This window comes from Sus scrofa, chromosome 1 (genome assembly GCF_054392235.1).
Source record: "Sus scrofa isolate SSC_HxYL_T2T_F1_AM1 chromosome 1, Sscrofa_HxYL_maternal_Yorkshire_Landrace_v2.0, whole genome shotgun sequence".
In the NCBI taxonomy this organism is placed as follows: domain Eukaryota; kingdom Metazoa; phylum Chordata; class Mammalia; order Artiodactyla; family Suidae; genus Sus; species Sus scrofa.
Genome location: NC_139383.1, coordinates 253065252 through 253084798, shown reverse-complemented (window position 1 = coordinate 253084798; position 19547 = coordinate 253065252). Strand labels below are relative to the sequence as shown.

At 41.4% G+C, this 19547-nt stretch overlaps 1 protein-coding gene across 5 annotated transcripts in view; it reads right to left on the bottom strand.

Moving 5' to 3' along the window:
• TMEFF1 (transmembrane protein with EGF like and two follistatin like domains 1) overlaps positions 1–18662 on the bottom strand; it is a 102584-nt gene extending 83922 nt beyond the window's left edge. For 2 of the 5 annotated variants that reach the window (XR_014824808.1, XM_005660298.4), the window contains exon 1: positions 18085–18662. Coding sequence is in view for 4 of the 5 variants with exons in the window: in XM_005660298.4 (XP_005660355.2) it covers positions 18085–18274 (190 nt within the window). In the remaining variant the exon portion in view is untranslated. Of the gene's footprint in view, positions 1–16619; positions 16734–17014; positions 17110–17765; positions 17839–17897; positions 17992–18084 lie in introns of those variants that run through there. The other 3 variants (XM_084991192.1, XM_013993712.3, XM_084991202.1) reach the window with 3 other exon arrangements.
• Positions 18663–19547: the final 885 nt, after the last annotated feature.

Below are 19547 nucleotides of genomic sequence, written 5' to 3'. Positions count from 1 at the left end.
GGGTTAGGAATCCAGAGTTGCCATGAGCTGTGGTGCAGGTTGCAGAAGTGGCTTGGATCCAGTGTTGCTGTGACTGTGGTATAGGCCAACAGCTATAGTTGCAGTGGCTGTGGTCTAGGCCAGAGCTTTAGGTCCAATTCAGCCCCTAGCCTGGGAGCGTCCATATGCCACAGGTGCAGCCCCAAAAAGCAAAAAAAAAAAAAAAAATCTGACCATAGTGCCTCAGGTGGGCTGCAGGGGTACAGGTTCAATCTCCAGCCTGGCTCAGTGTCCCACTGATTCAATCCCTGGCCCAGGAACTTCCACATGCCATAGATGCAGCCATAAAAAATAAAAATATTCTGTCTGCCCATAGCCATCCTATTGTGATACCACAACTTACTTCTCTCAGAACACTCCATTTCAGTTCCACCACTCAAGTCTTGACAGTTAGTTTTCCCCACCTTTATTAAAGTCCTATCAATCTGCTTTTGCCAGTGCTATTTCTAGTTTTCAGAGCACTGCTGAGGAAAGTCCTACAAATTACCTACAGAGTACATGATGATGAGTATTCTTTACTTATCAACATGTGTGGAAATCTTCACTTCATCACTAGTTGATTCTTTATTGAGTCCCCTTCAGGACATTTTCAAACTTTGTATCTTGTTCTTCAGAAAATTTCAAAGGGTTTATTCTCATTGTCTAGATGGTAACAGTATTTGGGAAAACCTGCACATCAATCCAATCTGATAAGACTTCTGCTGGATTGTTTCACTCCCAAAAGAAGCCCTGTTTCTCCATGACCATGTGACAACTGCCTACAAGAGAATTCCAGGATCTTTATACTGGAAACAGCCGAAATATTAAGAATACTTAAACATTTAAAATATCCCACACCAGGAAATGGTGTGACACAGTCATGGAATATTACATAGCTGTTTAAAAGGTTGTGTATATTATGTAGCAATATGGAAATGTGCTGATGCATGTCAGGTGAAAAGGCAGAAGACAAAGCTAAACACAAAGACAATGTATAAAGGAGTTCCCTGGTGGCTCAGTGGGTTAACGATCTGGTGTTATCACTACTGTGGCTTGGGTCACTGCTGTGGCTCAAGTATGACCCCTGGCCCAGGAAGTCACACATGCCATAGGTGCAGCCAAAAAAAAAAAAAAAAGATAATGTATAAAAACCACATAGAGGAAAATCCAGCCAGGAAAAAAAGAGAAAATGGTAACAGCAGCTGCATTTGCACCAGCTGAATATGGATGATCTTTTTCTCTTTTCAAGTTTCTATGCCAGTTATATTTAATGGGGGAAGAGCCTCAATGTGATTTCAAAGAACTCCAAAGACAGTTTGCCATAAATGGACAAAACATGAGTTTGGGCATTAATACAGGCCAGGTTCACATGCTTGGTTCTTCATTTCAGAATAATACCACCTTTCCTAGATAGTGTAATGATTAAACAAGATAATGGATTAAAAAGCAACCAGTCCTAGAACAAGTAGGTATAAAAGAAAGATTCACTTTCTCTTCTTCCCCAGACCAATCTGACAGATACCTTTATATGACACAAATCACTAAAAATCAAACAGATCTATCTAGTAATGTTGCCTTCAGTCCCAGCAAATGAGATGGATTGGGAATTAAATTCTATGTAACTTGTTTACTAAATTAACCATATTAAATTAATTATCTTCTGCTATAAAGACATGGGGAAGAACATAAACCATACTCAATAGTTCATGATACAAAACCAAAAGCGGTTTACATTAATATTAAACAGCACTCAGAGCACAGATGACTAAAAGTTCTCTAAGCTATATTTAACAAAAGAAACTTCACATGTGCCACACAATTATCTGACTCCAATTTTTCTCATCCCATTCTGCATACTACTGCCAAACTACCCTTTGTTAAACACCACTTTGATCTTGTCAATTCTCCACCCCCACACCTACACTCATTCCTGCTGCCTACTTCAATTCTAAATGCCTCTGTGTCAGGATGCTGCAGGCAAGGGGATGAGGAAGACAACCTACTGCAGGATCGGAAAGAAACATCTAGATCCCAAGCCAGGTATTAACGGTACCTGGGATCTTCCTAGCTCTATCCAGTCCTACCAAAGATCTTGAACTTCTACACGCTTTCCCTTACTCCTATTTCTGACTAGCTTGGTAAACCTGTGTGCTTCCCTCTATAGATCCATAAACTGAGGTCTCTATATGGTTGCCAGGAGAGAGGGACAGAGGAATATTAGGACTGCTATTAGGAATGAAAATTCTTTGGGAAGCAATGGAAATGCTCTGTAATTAGTATATACCAGTGATGGCTACATAGCATACTGAATATATTAAAAACCACTGAAATGTGTATGTTAAAATGGTAAATTTTATGTTATGTGAATTATATCTCAATAAAAATTTAAAACTTTTAAAAAATCAGAGAAAACAATCCCGTTTAAATTTTGAAAAAAAAAAAAAAAATGAGCAGTCATTGTAATTTGTTGTTTAAGAGACAGACCCTAGAATCAGACCTCCTACATCAGGACACTGGCTCTATCACTTATCACCTTAGTATTTCACCACCCTGTGCCTCCTCCAATCCCTCATCTGTAAAGTGAGGACAATAACAATAGGGACAGTTAACAGCAGCTGTCTCATATGTCAATGAAGGATTAAATAAAGATGGGGAAAGTACTTAGAGCAGCGCATGACACGTCATAAGTGCTGTTAGGTGTTAGTTATTATTTTCTTTATTCACACCAGCTCTGGAGAAGATGTAGAAAATAAGCTCTCAAACCAACCTGTAAGAATATAAACAGGCAGAACCTTTCACGAGATAATGTGGCAGTATGTATTGAAATTTTTATTGTCTCTATGCCTTAACCCTACTATTCTATTACTAGGAAATTATGATAGGAATAGAAGACAAAACATACAAAAATGTATGTACAAGATAGGTGACATCAGCCTTTTTTATAACAGCAAAGTGGAAAACAATCCAAGTGTCCATCTGTTGGGAATTAGTTAAATAAATTACTGATGAAATATTACGCAACCATGAAAGTTATGTGGCAGAAATACATATATTGATATGGAAAGACCAAGATCCATTGTGAGGTGGAAAAAAGCAGTTTATAAAACTAAATGGTTACAATGCAATTTATATTTTGCAACATATATATGTTTACATTAGTACTGTAAGAGTCTGCAAATACAGTTAAAATACTTCCGCCACCAAAAATTTTAAAATATCAATAAATATATCTAAGGAGTGGATATGCAATGAGATCCTGCTGCACAGCACAGGGAACTATATCTAGTCACTTGTGATGGAACATGATGGAGGATAATGTGAGAAAAAGAATGCATATATATGTCTAACTCAGTCACTTTGCTGTATAGCAAAAATTGACAGAACATAAATCAACTACAATAAAAAATAAAATTAAGTGTTAAAAAATATACATCTAAACACAAGAACAGCACTCTGGTTCTATTTCTAACCATTATTCCCTAGGGTTTGTAATACTAACTGGAATGGGAGGTAGCCAAAACCCAGGGAAATCACCCACAAGGACAAAGATCTACAAAACAACCTGCAAGCTGACACCAAAGAAACTGATACTAATTTAAAAGAGATTTTTTTAAAGGACTTTACAAAACTCTGGTGCATTATAAAGATTTCCAGGTTCAGAGTTTTGATTATTTCATTAAGTAACTATATGATCTTGGCCAAGCACTAAATCCCTCTGAGAAATCCCAGTTCCCTGAAGTAAAAATAGGTATAATAATCCCCCGCAGGATTGCAAAGATTAAATGACATCTTTAGGAAAGATCACTGGAAACTATACAGAATACTTCTCCCCTTGGACTGAAACCACCAAAATCAAAACCTTGACACAACCACAACCTTAAACCCCAGCAAACTGTTACAAAATAGTGAAGAATTATTTTTAAAGACTGAGTTTAATTAAACAGTATTCAGGAAGCACTTATGGTCTGAACTTAAAGAAGGAAACAATAATGGTAAACAATCACACCATCTAAAAAAAAAATCTCAAATCACTTTAAAGAGAAAAAACTATGAAAAACAAATTCAAGACACTAAACAAAGACTGAGCTGACTTGTGAACAATAGAGAATCTAAATATATCAATAAGGCTACAAACAACAGAATTGAAATAGAAATATCAGCACTTCAGATGCAAAACAAAATTAGATGAAATCTAACAAGGCAAAATAAACTGTATTTAAAAATCCCAACAGATCTGACCTGTGAACAATACCGGTTCCAGGTTAAAAACAGAAAATGCCAGAGCAAACACCAGTATCAAGAAAAAAGTTCAAACATTTTTCCGGTATAAAATGAAATAACTTCAGGAGTTGCTGTCGTGGCTCAGTGGTTAGCAAATCCGACTAGGAACCATGAGGTTGCAGGTTCAATCCCTGGCCTTGCTCAGTGGGTTAAGGACCCGGCATTGCCATGAGCTGTGGTGTAGGTTGCAGATGCGGCTCGGATCCCATGTTGCTGTGGCTGTGGCATAGGCCGGCAGCTACAGCTCTTATTGGACCCCTAGCCTGGGAACCTCCATATGCTGCGGGAGTGGCCCTAGAAAAGGCAAAATGACGAAGGAAGGAAGGAAGAGAGAGAGGGAGGGAGGGATGGAGGGAGGGAGGGAGGGAGGAAGGAAGGAAGGAAGGAAGGAAGGAAGGAAAGAAAGAAAGAGAGAGAGAGAGAAAGAAAGAGAAAGAAAGAAGAGAGAGAGAGAGAGAGAGAAAGAAAGAAAGAAAGAAAGAAAGAAAGAAAGAAAGAAAGAAAGAAAGAAAGAAAGAAAAAGAGAAAGAGAGAAAGAGAAAAAGAGAAAGAAACAGAAAGAAAGAAAGGAGAGAGAGAAAGAAAGAGAGAAAGAAAAAAGGAAGGAAGGAAGGAAGGAAGGAAGGAAGGAAGGAAGGAAGGAAGAAAGAAAGAAAGAAAGAAAGAAAGAAAAGAAAGAAAGAAAGAAAGAAAGAAAGAAAGAAAGAAAGAGAAAGAAAAAGAATTTCAGCATAAACACTAAGACATTGTAGAGGAGAATGGCAACCAACACAAATTTCTTCTTTACATTTTTACATATTCCTCAAATATTTTACATCAACATCTGTTTTTATAACAAAGAAAAAAGGTGCAGGCTGTTTTTTTTTTCCTTTGCTTTTTTCTTTTTTTAAAAAAAAACCATGGAAAAGACAGACTCAGAATATCTGCACAAAAAAGAGAGCAATGGAGCCATGGCTGAAAATATAATACCTGCCAAAGTTTTTGAAGGCAGAAAAATATGTTAAGAACTTTAGTACCTGAAAAGAATTTTCAAACAATGATGAAAACTACTGAGCCATGAAAAAAATACATGACACTTACAAAAAAGAAATAGATCCAAATAGTAACAAAAGATTAACAGTAAATCATCTAATAAACTAAAAGCAAATACTGAAGGAATTTTAAGATATAAATACAGAATTTCCAATTGCATGAGACATGAGAAGTATGCCAACTCTTAAAATGTCTCATTTCTGCCATTAGAGAAGCTAATAATGAAACCAATAGTAAGAATAATGAAAACAGATCTGCTGAAGATATGTTTCTAACAATGTAAAAAGGGTGGGGAGAGAAGGAATCAATGGGTTGACATTATCTCCCAATTCGATTTTTAAAAAACTGAAAATTCACATGCCATTAAAGAAACCACATACAAAGGGAAAATGAGGGGTAACAAATATGAACTTAAAAGTTGTTTCGTTATAATAAAAAAGACAATAACAGTGCTGGCCAGAATGTTGAGAAATTAGAACCTCCAGACATGGCTAGTGAAAATGTTAAGTGGTGCACCCACTTCGGAAAACCGTTTGGCAGTTCCTCAAAATGTAATCAAGTGGCCCAGCAATTCTACTGCTGGGCGCACACCCAAGAAAACTGAAAACGTGTGTCCACAGAAAATCTTGTACATGAATGTTCACAGCAGCATTGTTTATAAAAGTTAAAAAGTAGAAATAAGCCAAATGTCCATCAGCTGGTGAGTGGATAAACAAAATGTGGTATATCCATACAATGGAATGTTGTTTGGCCACAAAAAGGAATTTAATTCTGATACATGCTATGACATGGATGAACCTTGAAAATATCATAGTAAATGAAAGAAGTCACTTGCTAAAGGCCAAAAATTATACGATTCCATTTATAAGCAATGTTCCAAACTGGCAAACCTACAGCAAAAGACAGATTAGTGGTTGCCTAGGGCTATGGGAATGGGATTTGGGGACAGACTGCTAAAGACTATGAGGTTTCTTTGAGGGAGAACAAAAATATTCCAAAATTGATTGTGGGTGATGGTTGCACAACCTTGTGACTATATTAAAAAAAATACTGGGGAGTTCCCGTTATGGTTCTGCAGATTACAAAGCCAACTAGTATCCACGAGGATGCAGGTTTGATTCCTGGCCTGCTCAGTGGGTTAAGGATCTGGCATTGCTGTGAGCTGTGGTATAGGTCGCAGACACAGCTTGGATCTGACGTTGCTGTGGCTGTGGTGCAGGCCAGCAGCTCCAACTCCCATTCAACCCCTAGCCCGGGAACCTCCACATGCTGCAGGTGCAGCCCTAAAAAGACAAAAAAAAAATTAAAATAAATAAATAAATAAAAGTACAGAACTGATATAAAGCATAAATTAAATCATTTCCCTTGATAGGGGCCAACCTGGCAGAGCCAAGCTCAGAAAAGAAAGATTTAGATAGATGGAGGTACAGAAGTAGATATTGATTGACTGACTGATTTAGTTACAGAAAGAAACTATGATAAGGCAAATGTAAAACTTTAACAACTGGGAATCTGGGTATACTACTGCAAGTTTTCTCTAAGTTTGAAATTATTTCAAAAATTTTTTTTAAAAAACTGAAGTTAAATTAATAGCTATATAATAAGAATTAATAGTTACATAAGAAGAAGCCAAGGAAATAACACTTTCTTTTCTGGGGTACAAGTATCTTTCACAAAATTTGTTCTCATACTAGAATGCAGACACACCTAGTTCTAATACAAAAACTTAGAAATTCCACGACACATTCTTAAACCATAACGCAAAACAACAAAACAATCTATGTGCAACATATCAAAATTCATAAGTTTTATAACAATGATGAGAGGAATTTTATCATAAATGCCTATGGTCTTAAGGAAAAAGAAACAATGACCTGTTTCTACCTCAAGCATTTAGAAAGAAAACAAAGGGAAAGTTGAAAAAGAGGAAGTACTAAAATTAACATATAAAATTAATAAAGGAAAAATATATATGATAAAAATATCATTAGAGAGCATTTCAAGGAAAATGGTATGTATAGTCAGAGATGGGAGGGTAGCGTTCAAATCAGAGAGGTAGGAGGTGGGTTCATGGAAAGGGGTGAGAAGGAAAAGAGCTGTGCAGAAGTTGCAAGGAGTACAAGCAGAAAAGGTGCTCAGATGGGAAGGGCTGGAAACTGGTGACTGTGAGCAACAGGAATGAAGGAAAAAATATGCACCAATGTGACCCTCCAAACAGGCTCTCCACCCCAAATCAAGAGCATCACAATTCACCTGCCTCCTACAGGAGATCCAGAAACTAAAGGAGAAAAAAGGTCAATGAAAGGATGACTGGGAAGCATTTAACAAAGTAAAGAGCTCATGCCCCACTAGACAATTTTGGTGGATTTTTGCCACATGGAAACAAGAGCCAAATGTTACCAATACCTCCAAATTTTAGAAGGGTAGACCAAATTCCAGATTTTTAAGAGACAACTCTAGATTTTTAATGGTTAATAACCAATGCAATTCTTTGGCCACACCCATGCGTGTGGAAGTTCCTGGGCCAGGGATTGAACCTGAGACATGGCTGTAACCAGTGCCATAGAACTGACAACACCAGATCCTTAACCCACTGAACCACTAGGGAACTCCAACAAATGCAATTTTTAGGAAGAGAGAACAAGCCAAATAAATCCTTTCAGTTCTCCCCATTTCCACTGTTGTTATCTTTCACCATGCTCTCAGTCATTTCCCTTTTCCCCTAATTTTCACCAATTCCAGACTTTAGCTTTATAAAGCTATAATGTCAAATCCTTTAAGTTTCCCTTTGTTTTCAGCCTAGGCGCCAAACCTTCAGCTTGGCCTTCAAGGCCTTCCACTAACATGGTGGCAGTTGTGTGACTCATCTCCTGTTTTAATCCCCACATCCCTGTATCCCCAAATACTCCCCTCACTGCCCTACTTTTGTACCTTTTCCAACTCCATTCCCTTGGCCTAGAATACCCTTCCTGACTCTCCTCAGTTTCTATGTTCATTCGGTCACTAATTAATGCCACAAATAAGTATGGGATGGAAACCTAATTTTGTGCCAGACATAGTTCTAGGCACAGCTGATACAGAAGTAAACAAAAGAGGCAAAAATCCCTGCTCTCCTGGAGCTGCACAGAGACGGATGGTAAGAGGCATACTAGGTCACACAGGAAAAAGTGCTTTGAGGTAGGAAAAAAGCATAAAGGAAGATCAGGGTGGGAGAGAGGCAAGAGGGATAGAAGACTGGAAAAGGGGGCAATTTAAGGCATCACCTTGGGAATTCCCATTGTGGCACAGCGGAAATAAATCCAACTAGGAACCATGAGGTTGCGGGTTCAATCCCTGGCCTCGCTCAGTGGGTTGGGATCTGGCATTGCCAGACGTGGTGTAGGCTGCAGACGCGTCTGGGATCTCATGTTGCTGTGGCTGTGGTGTAGGCTCTGATTTGACACCTAGCCTGGGAACCTCCATATGCTGAGGGTGCAGCCCTAAAAAAATAAAAATAAAAAATACAATGAAAATAAGGCATCGTTTTGAAAGTAATGTTAAAGACCTGAAGGAGCTAAAGGGATAAATAACTGGGACAAAAAGGTTCCAGGCAAAAAGAACATCAACAGCAGAGGCCTCAGGCAAAAGCATGACTGGTGTTTCAGGCTGACATTCTACTCTGCCTGTAAAGCCCAGCTGCAGCGTCACTTATTCAGGGTACCTGTTTTTGATTCCTACAGATCAAAGTTATTCATTCCCTTGACATCATTTCTTATCTTCCTTGGGGCACTTTGTACGGCAAAACTTTTACCGATCAATTAATCAAAAAAGGTAGAGCAAAGAATCATTTTTTAAATGACATAATATTTTTTTTCTTCTTTTTTTTAAAAACAAGTGGCCACATCTGCAGCATATGGAAGTTCCTAAGCCAGGGGTTGAGCCACAGCCACTGTAGAAGCAATACCGAATACTTACGTTGTGAGCCACACGGGAAGTCCTGACACACATATATTTTAGACATTTTTTGCTTCAAACATATCAATGTACATTCATTTCCACATGTAGCATCAAGACCTTTTCTTTGAGTATTGGTCTGTCAGATGCAGCTCCCCACTTCCTTGGAAAAACCACGCTCATAATCAGGCAAAATGACATCATCTACGATGTCATTTTCCACTCTTTTTTTAAAAAGTAGAATGCGTTCAAAATATCTGCAAACTTTTCTATGAGCAGAATCCTTCCATACATTTACAAGGTTTCCCCAATCTGTTTCAGCTGCCTTAACCACAATGTAATTCACTGAAAGACAAATCTTTAAAATAATGCCAGTTGGAGTTCCCGTCATGGCTCAGTGGAAACGAATCTAGTTGTATCCATGAGGACACAGGTTCAATTCCTGGCCTTGCCCAGTGGGTTAAGGATCCAGCATTGTCATGAGCTGTGGTGTAGGTAGCAGACACAGCTCGGATCCCGCAATGCTGTGGCTGTGGTGTAGGCCAGCGGCTATAGCTCCAATTCAACCCCTAGCCTGGGAACTTCCATATGCTGCGGGTGTGGCCCTAAAAAGACAAAAAAATAAAATAAAATAAAGCCATTTGTGGCAACACGGATGGACCTAGAGGTTATCACACTAAGTGAACTAAGAAAGAGAAAGACAAACACCATATGATATCACCTATATGTAGAATCTAAAATATGATGCAGAAACAGACTCACAGACATAGAGAAAAGATTTGTGACTGCCAAAGAGGACAGGGGGTGGTATGGACTGGGAGTCTCGAATTAGCCAATGCAAACTATTACATACAGAATGGGTAAACAACAAGGTCCTACCATTTGGTACAGAGAACTATATTCAACATCCTGTGATAAACCATAACAGAAAAGAATATTTAAGACAATATTTTTAAAAGAATGTATATGTATGTACACTTGATCACTCTGCTGTACAATAGAAATTAACGCAACATTGTAAACCAACTATACTTTGAAAAAAACTTTTAAAAGGTAATTCTTTCAGTTTCTTGCCTTTATTAAGTCTTTCCAAATCAAGTCACAAAAACAATTCCTCTTGCATTCACATTTCATCTATTTGAGTAATACTTATGAATTTATACTCACAAGTAGCACTGGTATAAATAAATTTGAGACTGACTCTTGGTAAGCAGAGAAATCAAACGATACACAAAGCTAACCTACTGCTGGATCATCTGTATGCCATGGGATTTGGATAGAATAGTTTACTAAGGGAATGTTTAATACAGAATATTAAAATCAAGCCCAGCAAAGAAACAGAATAGATAATCCTCCAAAGTAGATAAATAAATGGCCATTAAGCATATTAAAATGTGCTCAACATCATTAGTCACTAGGGAAATGTAAATCAAAATCACACTGATCAATGTCTTCACACCAACTAGGATGACTATAATCAAAAAGACAACATCAAATGTTGGCGAGGATGTAGAGAACTGGAACCCTCGTACACTGCTGAGGACAATCTCAAATGGTTGCAACTGCTTTGGAAAAGTTTGCCAGTTTCTCAAAATGTTAAACAGAGTTTAGGGAGTTCTCGTCATGGCTCAGCAAAAATGAATCTGACTAGCATCCATAAGGATGCAGATTTGATCCCTGGCCTTGCTCAGTGGGTTAAGGATCTGGCATTGCCATGAGCTGTGGTATAGGTCATAGATGTGGCTTGGATCCATGTTGCTCTGGCTGTGGTGTAGGCCAGCCACTACAGCTCTGACTCGACCTCTAGCCTGAGAACCTCAATATGCCACGGGTATGGCCCTAGAAAGACCAAAAAAAAAACGAACAAACAGAATTTAATAAGAGAATTGAAAACATATGTCCACATGAAAATTTGTACATCAATGTTCATAGCAACATTATTCATGATAGGCAGAAAGTGGAAACAATCCAAATATCTAAACTGATGGAAAAACAAAATGTGCTACATATAGGTATATACTGTATAGGTAGATAGATAGATATAAATCTCCATACAGTGGAGTATTACTCAACCAACAAAAGGAGTAGAGTTCTAGTGTGGTACTGGTACCAAAACAAACATACAGACCAAAGGAACAGAATAGAGAACCCAGAAATAAACCCAGATACCTATGGTCAATTAATCTTTGACAAAGGAAACAAGAACATAAAATGGGAAAAAGACAGTCTTTTCAGCAAGTATTGCTGGGGAAACTGGACAGCTGCATGCAAATCAACGAAACTAGAACACACCCTCACACCATGCACAAAAATAAACTCAAAATGGCTGAAAGTCTTAAATGTAAAGCTAGACGCCATCAAACTGGAAGAGAACATAGGAAAAACCTTCTCTGACATCAATCTTACAAATGTTTTCTCAGGTCAGTTTCCCAAAGCAACAGAAACAAAAGCAAAAATAAACCAATAGGACCTAATCAAACTGACAAGATTTTGCACAGCAAAGGAAACCAAAAAGAAAACAAAAAGACAACTTAGAGAATGGGAGAAAATAGTTTCAAATGATGCAACTGACAAGGGCTTAATCTCTAAAATAGACAAACAACTTATACAACTCAATAGCAAAAAAGCCAACAACCCAAAGGAAAAAATGGGCAAAAGACCTGAACAGACACTTCTCCAAAGAAGATATACAGATGGTCAAACAAGCACATGAAAAAAATGCTCAACATCACTGATTATTAGAGAAATGCAAATGAAAACTACCACAAGATACCACTTCACACCAGTCTGAATGGCCATCATTAATAAGTCCCCAAATAACAAATACTGGAGGGGTGTGGAGACAAGGGAACCCTCCTACACTGTTGGTGGGAACACCACTATGTACAACCGCTCCATAGCTGGTACAACCACTATGGAGAACAGTATGTAGGTAGCTTAGAAAACTATACATAGAACTCCCATATGACCCAGCAATTTCACTCTTGGGCATATATCCAGACAAAACTTTCCTTGAAAAAGACACATGTTCATTGCAACACTATCCACAATAGCCAAGACATAGAAACAACCCAAATGTCCATCGACAGACAACTGGATTAGGAAGAGGTGGTATATGTACACAATGGAATACGACCCAGCCATAAAAAAGAATGAAATAATGTCATTTGCAGCAACATGGATGGAACTAGAGACTCTCTTACTGAGTGAAGTCAGAAAGAGAAAGACAAATACTATATGATATCACTTATATCTGGAATCTAATATACGGCACAAATGAACCTTTCCACAGAAAAGAAAATCATAGACTTGGAAAATAGACATGTGGTTGCCAAGGGGAGGGGGAGGGAGTGGGGTGGGCTGGGAGCCTGGGATTAAGAGATGCAGACTACTGCCTTTGGAATGGATAAGCAATGAGATCCTGCTGTGTAGCACTGGGAACTATGTCTAGTCACTTATGATGGAGCATGATGTGAGAAAAAAGAATGTATATATGTATGTGTGACTGGGTCACCTTGCTGTACAGTAGAAAACTGACTGAACACCGTAAACCAGCTATAATAGAAAAAAATTAAAAATCATTATGTAAAAAGTTAAAAAAAAAAAAGGAATATAGTTCTGATATACGCTACAACATAGATGACCCCTTAAAACATTACACGCACTGAAAGAAGTCAATCGTCAAAGGCTACATACTATATGATTCCATTTATATGCAGTGTCCAAAATAGGCAGATTCAGAGAGTCAAAAAGAAAATTCGTTGCCAGGGGCTCAGAGGAAGAGAGGAATATGAAGTCATTGTTATTAGGTACGGGGTTTTTTCCTGAGATGTAACGGTCTAGAATTAGATAGTTATGACGGTTGTACAACTTTGTGAATATACTAAAAACTGCTTAACTGTACACCTTAGAAAAAAATTCCAATGCTGTCAATGTTGAATAAACGCTTATAAACGCTTATTGAGTGGCATGGGGGAAGGGGATAAAGTCCAGATGTACTAAATAGAAATTTCCTGCATTTATTTATAAGAGGCTAACTAACCATCTCGTTGGAATATAAGGTCCTTAAAGACAAGTATAACCTCTCCTATATCTCCCTTAATATCTAGTATGCTAGCTCATTCTAACAAGGTATTTAATCAAGGTTCATTCAATAAATTAATAACAACATATTACATACCAGGGATCTAAAAGTGTCCTGATCATGATTTTCCACTAATTAGGGAAAACTCACTTTTTATTCCCTAAAATTCTGAACTGCCACTAACAAGGCACTTCCCTTAATTTTAAGTTTTTATCATCCATTTATACATCCTTATCACCATACTATAATCCAGAGGCCACACTTCAAATTCCCAAGACATTTTAAAAACCTACTTCAGGAGTTCCCGTCATGGCGCAGTGGTTAACGAATCCGACTAGGAACCATGAGGTTGCGGGTTCGGTCCCTGCCCTTGCTCAGTGGGTTAACGATCCGGCGTTGCCGTGAGCTGTGGTGTAGGTTGCAGACGCGGCTCGGATCCTGCGTTGCTGTGGCTCTGGCGTAGGCTGGTGGCTATGGCTCCGATTAGACCCCTAGCCTGGGAACCTCCATATGCCGCAGGAGCGGCCCAAGAAATAGCAAAAAAATAAAATAAAATAAATAAAACCTACTTCAAATTCTTCACCAGATATCTCTCACCAATGCAGCTTGTTGGTCTCTCAGAATGTTTTTCTTCCTCTTTAACCTCATTCCCTAAGATAGAAATGCCTCACATGTTCAACCTCATTTGTTCTTCTCAAACACCCTAAAGCCAAAAAGGACTATTATCATGATCTTCACATTACAAATGAGGAAAAAAATCATCAGGTCTAAGGTCCCCTGGTTTCCTAGGTTCAAAGTTCATTTTTCTTCACATAAATCATGGATTTCCAAACTTTTTTCTCTTTGGATAAACAAAGAGTTCTCTAATAAGTTAGAGTTTAAAAAGGATAAGTACAAAATAAAAAGATAAAAAATCAGGTGGTGCAGTGTTAAGAGCACTGTCACGGCTGTGGCTCGGGTCACTACTGCGGTGCAGGTTCAATCCCAGGAACTTCCATACACTGCTGGTGCAGCCAAAAAGAAGACATAAGATCTAAACAGTAAGTATAGAATTCAGAATGAGTAGAGAGCTGAGGCAAGAAGACAATTTTTAAAAAGCCTTGTTTAGAACAAGAAGAGAAAAACAAAGGGCCCACTGCTTAGGGAAGATGTTGTAATATCAAGAGAGAAGAGGGACTGTGCAGACCCTTTCAGCTTCTTTGCTTTGGTAATCCTCACCCAGGAGCATGACCTTCAAGCTGAGAAGGCCAGAATGCTGATAAAAGGGAGCCAACATCTAAGGTAAGTGGCATGGAAAGTGGACAGTAGTGGAACAGAGAGCTAATTCTAAAGAATCTGCTTTCTCATCCAAACAAATCACACTCCATAATACTGAAGAAACTTTTACTTCTGACTGTTATTTAATCTAAGCTAGAGACAGACAAGATGCCAGAGGAGCAGAAGTGAAAGAATACATTCTCAATTTTTAAAAAAGGAGAAACAGGAATCCAGAAAACAAATCTATACATAAACTGCCCATATCCACTGAAAAACTCCAGGATGTGAAAATAAATGTTCACACACAATAAAAAGAAAAAGTCATCATGAGCTCTTGATTAGGGTGGGCTATACAATATTTGCTTTTTGATAGGATTACTAGAATGGAAAAAAAAAATACGGATGATACAGACATATTGACTCTAACAAGATGATCTGACAAAATCTTTTAATGATAGGCTGGTGAAGAAAATGATAAAATGCTGAACAGCAAAAGCTCGAAAATCTGTTAAACGCAACTAGGAGGAGGCATAGTTGGTTGAACATCTGGCTCATTAATGTATCAACAGCAAACAATTTGAAAGGGAGTCTACAGTAAGATATAACAGAGTTCCATCCTTTTCCAAAATCTAAATAACTTTTATTAATTTAATAGAGTGACAGACCTACTCCTCACACTAATGAGAGCCACAAAGCTGTGAGTGATCCAATTCACACAGCCAGATGCAATCAGGCTTCAGGAAGGTCAGAACAGGCTCAAATGATGGTCCAAAACCAAAATGAAAAGTCAACAGGGAGCGAATGCCAGCACTTAGATTTTTTTCTTTTTTCTTTTTTTTTTTTTTTGCCATTTCTTGGGCTGCTCCCGAAGCATATGGAGGTTCCCAGGCTAGGGGTCAAATTGGAGCTGCAGCCGCTGGCCTATGCCACAGCCACAGCAACTCAGGACAGGAGCCCATCTGCAACCTACACCCCAGCTCACAGAAACGCCGGATCCCTAACCACTGAGCAAGGTCAGGGATCAAACCCACAACCTCATGGTTCCTAGTCAGATTCCTTAACCACTGAGCCACGAAGGGAACTCCCAGCACTTAGATTTTAAAACTCAAACATGTGAAGGAGTGAATTTCAGTTTATGTGGAAAATACCTGGGTAATAAAAGCTACTTAAAAAAAAAAAAATCTATGCAACGCACAATCCCAAGCTGCATTAGTAGATGCACACATATCCAGACAGGAGTACTACAGTTCTCTAATTAATCAACTTAAAATTTTTTATTTTCCATATGAATCATTCCCAAATCTTCATCCTAGAAACAGTTATGACAAGAATCTACAAATAACATTTAGTTAAAACCCTAGATTCAGATCAGAGTTGTTCAAGTATACCTTAGCATTGAAGACATTGTATTTGATGAAACTTATTTATTGGCATATATATCAATATATCCTTGAACAAAGGCTGGGATATTACTAAATTCAAGTAATATCTTTTAATAAAAGAGGAAACTAAGAAAAATTAAGTACCTTGCTCCAAATCACAATTGCTCAGCAAGGGCAACAGTCCCCAAATCTGTCCCTTTTTCCCACACCTTGTGGATTTCCAGCCCTCTACCTCTTTTCTTAAAAATTGTACTATGTGCTACAGCGTTATACACAAAAACATCCATCAACACACACTATACTTTGCTAAGGACAAAGTAGCTCAGCAAGAACAAATAACCACAGCACATTAGCCCTTAAAATATTTTGACATGGTATGATCACTTACAAGTTTGATAACCAATATTTGTTACAAAAAAGGCACTCTAATATACAAATGGCTTTTATTCTTAACCATTAAAGTGTGATTATTTATTAAAGTATTATCCCATATTCCACTTATGAGAAAAATAAAGTAAAACTTATTACATGGATGGAAAAGCTTTTAGTGGACATGTCATTGTTTACTGTGTTCATAACCCCTCCCCCATCACAAAACATGCCATTATGACAATTAGTAAAAGATTTTAGACCTTCAAACCTAAACAGCAGGCCAAAGGTTTTCTTCATTTAGAGTAGCATAAGCATCTGTGCTGAGGCCCTCTTGGTCTCTCCTGATTCCCTCAGAAACAATGCCTTCAAGAGCCCTTTGGGTACAAAGGTTATCTGGTAGGCAGACCAGTGGATTCCCTGTGACCCCTTCCCCTTCCCCCTTCCTCCCCAGCCTCTTCTCCCACCCTTGGTTTAAAGAAGACAAGTGGGGAATGAGAATTGATAAAAGGGCAAGTTAGCAAGGCTGTGGCTTCTGATCACTAGCATCTGCTGGGCCAGTTCCAGGAGGACCTACCCAAGCCCTAAGAGACCTGCCAGCCTCTCCTTGCCTCAGGGCTCCTCTGGGACCCGTGGTGAAAGGAAGAGCTAACTTTACCTCTCGGATACCCTCCTCCCAGGTCTCATTCATTAGAGCCCCAGCAGGCTCTTTGTTTCCAACAGCTGGGCGGGGGGTGGGGGGCCGCAGATGGCCTTGGAGAGAGGGGAGAGGTCACTCCCTTGCTCCCGTGGCTGCCAATCTCCAGGCCCTCCCCCAAAACATACAAACACACGCACAGGAGAATTCCCTCAGAACCAGTTCCCTCTTTCCACAGCACCTTAGCCCAAGTCAACCCTTGCTTTATACAGAAGCACTCCCTGAGACCTAATTACCTGTTTCTGTTACCCAAATCCCACACAGGATGATTCCCAGGCTAACCTCCCTCCGAATGGACGAATGGACGCAAACAGGGTTCACTCCAAGACTCCCCACCTTCCTCTGCGATGCAACCCCCCGCTCCGCACACCCCTGAGCCCCAGGCTTCACCTAGCACAACACACAAAAACAGAGGGTCTCTTTAGGGTCCCAGTACTTTCTCTGCTCATATCCACAGACCAGGGGCATGCTAAACCCCAGGCGCCCACCTCTTAACCCAAAACACACACACACACAGTCACTCTACATGGCCAATCCGCATCCTGTGGGCCACCCGTTCCCTTTACCCACACGGCCCCTGAGACCTCAGTGCCCCAAGAAAACCTTCCCACAACATGGTCACTATCCTGGCCTCTCACCATCACAGAAATACATAGAAAACCCCTGCCAGGGGCCGCCCTCCCTACCCTGAGCCTTCACAACACAAACTCACGCTCCCGCGTGCACACCCACGATCATACCGGCAGCCCGGCCGGCTGCCTTCCCCTGCCTGGCGGGGCCTCACCACCTCCCAACACGCCCGGCCGCCCGCGCGCAGCCACTCGGCACACTTGGACGCACGCACAGCCACTCCCCGGCCCCACGCGGGTCCCCAAGCCCGCACTGTGCGCTCGCGCCCTGCCCTCCGCCCGGATCCTGGGATCCCCACGCCGGGGCCTGGCTCGGCGGGGTCGCGGGTACCAGGAGGGAGGCGGCGGCGGGGCAGAGGGAGGGAGGGAGGGGCCGCCGAGACGCTCTCTGGCCAGTCCTACCTGAGCAGTTGATGCTCTTGCCTTTGCCGCCGGGACAGTCCCCGCCGCCGCCGCCACCCGGGGGCTGGTTGGACGCGCGGCTCCCGGGCAGGGAGAAGGCGAAAAGCAGAAGCACCGACGTATAGCAGCAGAAGGCGAGCGGAGGCGCGGCTGGCAGCCGGAGCGGCGCCTCAGCGGCCGCGGCGCCCATGACTGGCGCCCCTGGACGGCGGGAAGCGCAGGGAGCCGCAGGCCCGGGGCATCCAGCCGCACGCCGGGAGCCCAGCCGCTGCCTGGGCGCCTCCTAGCAGCGGCGCCGCTGCGCCCGGGAATGGCCCCTCAGCATCCCCGCCCCACCGGCAGCTCCCGCCAGGCCTGAGCCCGCCGCGCTCGGGACAGAGTCGGAGGGTCGGGGCGCGTGCGAGGGGCGGGTGCGCGCGAGGGTGCGAGCCCGCGTGGGGGAGACAGACCGAGGCCGGGGAACGAGCGGGCGCGCGCGCCGCGGGCGGGGGTCGCGGGGCGGGGGCAGGCCCAGTTCCTCGCTCGCCTTTTCGCCTTTCCTTTGTGTCCGCTGCCGTCGCCGCCGCGTCACAAAGACCCCGGCCCGCCCGGTGAGGGGCGCGTGACAGAGCCGCCGGCGGGAGGGGTGGCTGCGACCCCGCCCCGCGCACACCCCCTGCGCCCGCGCCCGCAGCTCCGCCCCCGCCCGCGGCCGGCGCCGCCTCCGGGGGAGCTATTGTTCCAGCTGCCAAGCGGGAGGGCAGGGGGCGGGGGGGGCGCGGCCGCCCTTCGGTCCGGCCTAAGAGGGGGTTGGTGGGTGCCTAGGAGTATCCGAAGGCAATACCCTAAGAGATGTGTTTGCCGCCCTTTGTAGGCATTTTAAAGTGTTTCCTCGGCTCAGCAGCCAGGCTGGGAAAGGGCAGGTGGTCTATTATATAGGTATTTTCTAGGTGATGAAATTGAGCCGCGAAAAAGTGAAGGTGACTTGTCCAAGGTCACGTACGTACGAAGAAACCGACAGGACCAGAACTGGAACTTTGGTTCTGATTCCAGCAATGTAGTTCTTAGAGATGGGTGTAAATGACCAAATTACTCAAATCTTCATTCCCCACTCTATTGCCACAAACACCAACTGAATTTAAAGAAGTTTTTAAAATTATGTATTGTCCTCTCCCACAAATAACAGCTAATGTTTAGATACGGTGTGCTATGTACAAGACCTGAAGGAGCTCTTTGCGTGAATTCGTTCCGGTTCTTTTTTACAGCCCCACAAGGGAGTTTCAGGCCATTCTGCAGAGGAAGGAGTTGAGACCCAGAAAGGTAAAGTAATCTGACTCCCAGTCCAGTGATCTTCCTACCTCGAAGTGCCAAGTGAGACCCAAACACAGGCGGTAAGATTATAGACTGAATTGCTTTAAATTCCTCTGCTTTTAAAAAAAAAAAAAAAAAAAAAAAATCTGTTATGCTACCTCTCACCTCAGAAG